Source organism: Anopheles arabiensis, chromosome 3 (assembly GCF_016920715.1).
Source record: "Anopheles arabiensis isolate DONGOLA chromosome 3, AaraD3, whole genome shotgun sequence".
Lineage (NCBI taxonomy): Eukaryota > Metazoa > Arthropoda > Insecta > Diptera > Culicidae > Anopheles > Anopheles arabiensis.
The window spans coordinates 77,528,514-77,535,879 of NC_053518.1; the positions used below are offsets into that span (position 1 = coordinate 77,528,514).

At 46.5% G+C, this 7,366-nt stretch overlaps 1 protein-coding gene across 1 annotated transcript; it reads right to left on the reverse strand.

Moving 5' to 3' along the window:
• Window positions 1–691: 691 nt before the first annotated feature.
• On the reverse strand, window positions 692–5,640 carry LOC120901198 (oxidative stress-induced growth inhibitor 2-like). Its single transcript, XM_040308906.1, has 3 exons — window positions 5,109–5,640; window positions 3,433–3,502; window positions 692–3,352 (listed from the first exon to the last, which is right to left on the reverse strand). Exons 1-3 carry the CDS (start codon window positions 5,638–5,640, stop codon window positions 2,290–2,292), a joined length of 1,665 nt encoding a protein of 554 aa, XP_040164840.1. The 3' UTR covers window positions 692–2,289.
• Window positions 5,641–7,366: the final 1,726 nt, after the last annotated feature.

Below are 7,366 nucleotides of genomic sequence, written 5' to 3' on the forward strand. Positions count from 1 at the left end.
GATATTAATGGCTAATAATAAAACAAAACACGCTCCATTCTCCAAACCTTTCAACCAACACATGCACACACACAAACACGATTGACGACGATGATATCGTGACAATACAATTTAAGTAACAGTTTATATGTGCAACTTGTGAAACGACAGGTGCTGTAGTAGAGAAGATCAGTAAAAGTGTGTATGTTTGGGTGCATTGTATATGTTGGCGTTTGGCTTTGAGTCTACCCTGTTTTGAATTGAATAAAAGACAATTTTAATTTCACTACTCTGACTGTAGATGTATGGAAACGAAGCGGTTGGATAATCAATGAAAAAGAAATACGACGGTGGAAAACGATTGGAAAGTACAACATATGCCGGGTTCGTTCGAGCGCATTACCACGGATCGCTTTCGATCGCACCCGAACGTACTCGTGGACTAGTTCTAAAACGTACAAAGATCAGTCTCTAGGTTGTCGCCTCTTGCTACTAGGTTTGTTCATATAGGTTTCCTACTCGATCTCCACTAACGGCTCTTACACCTCATCCCCCTGCAATCGGGTGTGCATTACCTAGGATGAACGTAATTACTTTAGAATTCGGTTATATTCCTAAGAAAACGGGTGTACAATAATCGCACAACGGGCAACCGCATTCAGCGGCACGGGAACGATACATGAGAGATATAAATTGAAGAGCGGTTGGTTGGTTGGTTTGTTTGAATTTTCTTACACATTATTTCCAACATTTGCATACATCCACATCTGCACAAAATGTTACACACGTTGGTAATTACAGGTTGGGTCCGTTTCCTACACTACCGAGGTACGTCGCCTGCACGGTAGCAGGAAGTAAATGTATGTATATAGAACCGGGTATATGCTTACAACCCGCATCCTTAATCTAACTGCCTGTCCTTGTGTTTCTGTCAAATCAACAGGAAAGTATGATGAGAGTCGTCTCTAGCAACTGGAATCGGATGGTTGGATGGGACTCGTACCAAGCGGCCAAGGCAGGTTTAGGTTCCGCGCTAGTGTTCGCTTGCTTCAAAATGGGGTTTTACATCGATGGCAGTAGGACACTACGGACGAAATAAGGAGGCCCACCGCACTACACTCAACCGTGTTGAATGTAAAACAAAAGCATTTCGATCGCGTGTACCACCGATCCTGTCTCACTAGACCGGGTCGATGTGTAGTGTGTGCAAGCGTGGATTGCTTCCTGAAAAATAAATTATCTCTAACGTAAAATGCTCTACATAAGTAAAGCCGAAACTAAATCACAGACGGGCAATAAGTGTACTCCAAACCGAAGTGAAGCTTTGAAAGAGGCAAAGAAAAACTCTAGACCGAAGCTACCATTAAAGCGGAACACCGCGCAAGGCAGATATTGGTCGGCCCTTCGGTCGGCTCTAACAGTTTCGCCGTTTCTCGTCCGGAGCCCGGAAGCTTAGTGCTATCCGTAGTAGAGTATTTGTGGGGCGTAGATTGCGCGCTGGGAATGTTTTTGGGGCAAGCAAGGTGGATTTGTTGTGCGGGGTTTTTCCCTCTTCCCGGGTGCGAAAACCAAGTGCATCTAGGTATGGATTGAAGGACATTGGGGGGGAAGTCAAGTTTAAAATAATATAAACAATTTATCTACGTGAAAACTAATCTCTTCGACTGCCTCTTCCCCTAGTCGGTTTTGCTGCACCCGAAACGAGCAACAATCTTCCTTTGATTGATACAAACAAATTGAACTACACTTGCTGCCGTCCTGTACGACGGTGCAACAGAACCGCTCCGTTAAACATGAGTATTAGCATTACGCGCGATTAGAACTTCGGTCGGTTAGATTTAAAAAATGTATATATACACACACGATAAGCTACTAACAGCGGCAGCTTCAATTGACGTATTCGGTGAACTGATCATCCACGCCGTCCCAATCATCAATCAACGTGTTTAACGCTCCCTCACCCATCGTAACCAGTCGGGTCGTTATTCGTCCAACGAAAACCCTCATTGCCGTGCGGCAGAAGGTGACGCTGGTGCCGATATAATGATGCTAATAATACAATTTATCGGTCAGCATTGTCTTCTTCTTCGTTTTTGCGCAGGATCCGCGTTCATCTCCCACGACAACAATGGACGCATTTCGCCACGCATTGCAGACACGTTGCGGGAGCGAACACATACCCATAACGATCGAAAAACCCACTCGCGAGGGGCCCGATTCGATCAGCGGGAGCCAAAAAAACACACACACAAATTGAATGAAACCCACGTCCAGTCGTCGGGGTCGGTTCTAGCAGATGCCCCGCGCCCATCAATCGTTTTCCGTGTGCTTGTGCAGGGCGGCGGTAATGCAGAGCGCACCGCCGGGTATGAAGCGCACAAAGTTGTCGCCCACCAGCGGTCCCATCGCGTACAGGCCGGGATGGGCCGTGCGCAGTACCGCGTTCGTGTACTTATCCACCTCGATTGGATTGTTTTTGCAGTCGATCGGTTTGGTCGGATCTTCGCCGAGGCCCAGCCCCGAGGCGGCGCTTAGATTGGACGCCCCCAGCTGATGCTGGCAGTGACCGCCGCCCGCACTGAGCGCCGGTGCGTTGTAGTGCTGCTGCTGCTGCTGCTTGTGATGTTGGTGGCGCGGTTTATCGGTGAGGTTGATGTGTTTGCATTTGGCACACATGTGCTTCAGCCAGTACAGCTTCCGGCCGAGGCAGGAGGTCAGCAGCTGCTCGGTAAACGTCCACATCGTGAGCGGCTGGACCGGGGGTCGCCCGAAGTCGTCCTCCGTTTCCGAGTCGGGGCAGGCGTTGCCGTCCCCGCCCGCCGCCGGCTTCGTCAGCGTGGCGATGAAGCGAAGGTCGGGCCGGGACCCGATCAGTATCGCACAGTACGACACGTCCAGCACGCGCCGCTCGCCCGTCTTCAGGTGCTGGACGGTGACGCGGCCGGCCCCCGCCAGATCCACTAGCGTGTGCTCGGGCAACGGGGTGTACAGGTCGTGCTTGCGGTTCGCGTCCTTCATCATCTTGTGCACCTCGTGGTACTCCGGGTACACGTTGCCCGGCAGCATCTTGTCCAGCCCGGCCGTCCGGTTGCGGTACACGTGCACCACCGGGATGCCGGACGAGCGGCAGATCGTGACGGCGTCGGCCGCACTCAGTCCCGCCCCCACGATCAGCACCGGCTTGAGCTGGGAGCGGCCCGGCTCGTCGTACTGCTCCAGCGCCCGCTCGAGATGGGGCAGCTCGTACTTCACCCACGGCATCTCCAGCCCCTCGCCCTTCACGCCGAGCCGGTTCGCCAGATCGGAGGCACCGTTTGCCAGGACGAGGTTTTGGCACACGATCGCGAACCGTTTGTTCGTCATTCGGTTGAATCTAACGGGTGGAGAGGGAAAGAAGCGAATGGGGTTTAGTACAGCAAGTTCACGCCCAGGCCCTTGCCCGACAGGACTCACCCCGCTACGATCCACCGGCCGTTGCGGAAACGCTCCGGCAGCACCGTCTCGCACTTCCCGTCCAGCGGCACCACCGCACAGTGGGCAACGGCCATACAAACGCCGGGATGAAAATCAATTCCTCGTGCTATTGCAGTTTTTCTTCATTCAATACCATTGCTCTTACTATACAGGGCAGTCCTACACTAAAATCGTCAAGAGAGCAAAAAAAACCTTCATAAGTATCGCTCACAACACTACATTATTGTGTAGTCCTTAACAACATCAACAATTATTGTTACGAATTTAAACAAGGGCGGAATAAGTTCCTTACTAAAAACGATATTTTAAGTATTACGCGCTAAAAAAGCCGAGTTTTTCATGGTTAGTTTTGAAAAGAGCTGATTCCTATCTTACGATCTTTTTCAAACTGTTTTTCTCGGTTCAGCTTTGTTTATTATGCCTCTTTGTTTCAAATGCCCGTTTATGACTGGTAGTTCGATACTTGTGGTGTATGGCTCATACAAGGTGGATTAAAAATATCAGGTGGTGGATTAGGGCCTTTGGGGGGTCGCCATAGTTGAGGGACTTTACGTCATTTTAGAACCGTTGACCATTGGTTTCCGCACACAAAGCTTAGCAAATATAACAGATTTCTTTGTTATTATGTGCATTTTAGTGTGTCTATTGATTTTATCGAAAAAACGTAATATATTAACAAAAGATTTGATCATTTGTTTATGCACGAAATTTAAAATCATGCTAGCATGAGTTCTAATCTCAAGTAAATTGCGGCCATGCGGCTCGTAGATAATGAGGAATTAATGTAAAAATCGAAAAAAAAAAATGATTTCTTAATTTTTATCATCAAAAATGTCGAAAACACAAAGAATTCTAGAATAAATTCACAGAATAACACAAAATAACACACTTTAATGTACGTTTCAATGTTAAATAAGAACTCACAAAGTCCAAAATATATTTTTAAAGAATATTTATTCGAAAAAATGGGGTAGATAAATTATATGAACAAATTTAATTAATGTAAACAAAGTTTGAATCCTGGGGACCTTACGTCAAGTGACGAATTGTCAAAATGCACCAGAGTCCACCACCTGATATTTTTAAATCCACCTTGGGCTCATACAACAACACGTCAAAATCGCTCGCGCTATTTTCAAGAAAATGCTCAAAAATTTTCGGGGTCGCGGATGGTCGCAGCTAATTTCAACGTCAAAACGTAGGAAAAATGTTGACCTTTCCTATTATGTACGACTCACGAGTGAAATCGAGTCGAATCATAAAAAAAATCACTCTCCAAAATGAAAATATCCAAAAATTCGGCAGTGACGTTTGGTTTTCAATCATTATTGAACTTTAAAAACAAGTTTTTGCAAAATATTCAGACATAACATCAAAGTATGACAAAAAACCTTTCCAATGACACATAAATTATCAAAATCTAACCATCATATACTAAAATATGATGGTTTATGTTCGGTCAAAAAATAGCTCAAATTTGGGACAAAAAACACAAAGTTTACACTTTGATGGCCTATATCTCAGTAAGTTTAAGATAAAAACGTGAAATATTTTGGTTTCAACTAAGTTTAAGTATCTATTTTAAGAAAATGATTATGGTGTTAACCTGCGATGAAGTTGGTTTTTCGATTTTTATACAGGCGTTTGCCCAATGTGCACCGTCGTCACGATCGTTTCGTTCATGAAGTACCGCTCCAGCCCCATCTCCGCGACGTAGCTCGCGTAGTACTGGGCGACGCGCGAAATCAGTGCGCGCGTTTCCACCTCCTTCGACACCTGCCGCTTGAGCGAAAGGTTGCGGCGCGGGGGGCAAAGCAGCCGGACGTTCACCTTGCCGGTGCGCTCGTCCAGCATTGCCACCACGCTCCCACCGTCACCGTGCTGCTGCTGCCCCGTCATGCCATTATTTCCTGCCCCGCTCGTGTTGTTGTTACCGTCCTTGCCGCTGCGATGACATTTGCTACACTTGCTGCTGCTGCTTAAGGCCACTTTCTGTCCGGTGCGTTTGGCACGCTTCGTCTGCTCGCTGTTGCAGCGGGCGCAAACCGACGGCACCGGTTCGGACGTTACGGGTTCGTCACCGTCAGCCGCTGCCACCGGTGGATGGCGCGATTCCCAGTCCGCGAACGGTAAGCCGGGCAGTGACATCCAGGCGGCCAGCGACAGGGTGCGCAGGTTCGGATCCATTGCTTGCTGAGCTATCCGGCGAACCGTGCATCCTGACCAAGGTATTTGCAAGAGAACAGGTCCATGTAAAGCCCGTTGCTAGGTTGTCATTTTCAGCTCGTTTTTGACAGTTTTGTAGTGAACTTGTCATTACTTAGTGCCGTTCCTGACTTAAGACGGGTTGTATTTGCACTTTTGTACAAACTCACTTTTATTTTGCCACTTTACTTATACTTAACAGCGTGGTTGGCTTCTACTGATTTGCGAACTTATTTTTGCGCGGCGGACTGGACTGCGTGATTTTAACTCATACAACAACTAACTCCCTTCTAGCTCGGCGCGAGCTTCCTTCCTCGAGCAGTGTTTACAAAAAACGGGTAATAGACGAACGAATTTTGTATAAAGAATATTCCAAAAATTCAATTTGCTGCGGCCAAACACTCATGGAGACATATGAAGAAGTAATTTGAGTCCACTTTGTATTCAGAAACATTGATAGACTTTTTCATTGTTTGCCATTCTGTAATCACGAATCACCACCGTTTGCACCACCGTCTTTCCGGAGGAAACAAAAGCTTATTAGTCTTAAAACGGCACCGTACATGTCCCACTGTGCTTTCCCATGGCTTTCTGTCCCATGGGTTTGTGTCAATTTACTCTAAACGCATGGACATGTTCTCTTTCAAAGATCTTGATCCTGACGGTGGCAAAGGCTGGCAGGATACGATGGCTGGGGCATGTTATGAGGATGCCCAACAAGAAGGTGTTCGACAGCGATCCCCAGTTCGGCATAAGGCGCAGGGGAGCACAGCGAACTCGATGGCTGGACCAGGTGAAGCGAGATCTGTCGGAAATCGGGTGTCCACATGGATGGGAGGCTGCAGCTAGGGACGGACCATCCTGCAGAATGATTGTTTACCGGGTCATGTCACGTCAACGTGTTTTATCGTGAGCAGGCCAACAAGAGAGAGCGAAATGAGATACAAAGGTAGACAAATAAGGGAGATCGAAGAAACTTACCGCTTAATTTTTATGACATTTTATTAATTAAGGAATTTGATATAGGCGTAGCAATGCAGAAAGAGCAACCAGGTTTTGATGTGGTTCCTTAATTTAATTTATTTGTTTCTGTCATCGAGCCACTATAGGCCTACACAACTTATTTCTATACGTTACAATACAACTAAGTGGTAAAACAAAAGACATTGAGACAAACTCTGTCGATATAAAATTAGTACAAAATAGTGGTCTTGACCTTGAAGGATTCGACTAGGTGCACGTATGTCAACGTGTTCAAGAATGGACGGAGCATCAATAGAACCGCAAAGTAGTTTATGTAGAAATACACACTGTGCCACAATTCGTCTATATTGGAGGGACTCCAGTCTGAAAAGGAGGCACCTAGTGCGGTAACTGGGATAAGTACAATCGCGGGACCAAGGCAAACCAATAGAACAATGCGCGTAAAAACCTTCTTTGAATTGTTTCTATTCTAGCTATAATGTACTGCTGTGTACGAGTCCAAAAAAACTTTGAAATCTTTACCAGCCCACAAAAAGAAACCCAATAAGCTAATCGCTTTAGAAATGCAGAGCTCGTAATAATCTTGAAACGTTAATCTGCTGTCACAGAGTTAGGTCTAGGAACTAGTTTGGCTGCGACTTTACAGTCGTACTGTATCGGAAATATTTTTCTCGAAAACATAATCACTGAGCATTTGTTGACGAGGACACTCAAACGATTTAGT

What these genes read in the sequence shown, in the direction of transcription:
- LOC120901198 (XM_040308906.1), bottom strand. Translation starts at nt 5,640, where the DNA reads ATGGATCCGAACCTGCGCACCCTGTCGCTGGCCGCCTGGATGTCACTG. An exon ending in AACGATCGTGACGACGGTGC is followed by an intron (nt 3,503 to 5,108) that starts ACATTGGGCAAA and finishes ACTGTGCGGTGG; the next exon opens with TGCCGCTGGACGGGAAGTGC. An exon ending in GGCCGGTGGATCGTAGCGGG is followed by an intron (nt 3,353 to 3,432) that starts GTGAGTCCTGTC and finishes TCCACCCGTTAG; the next exon opens with ATTCAACCGAATGACGAACA.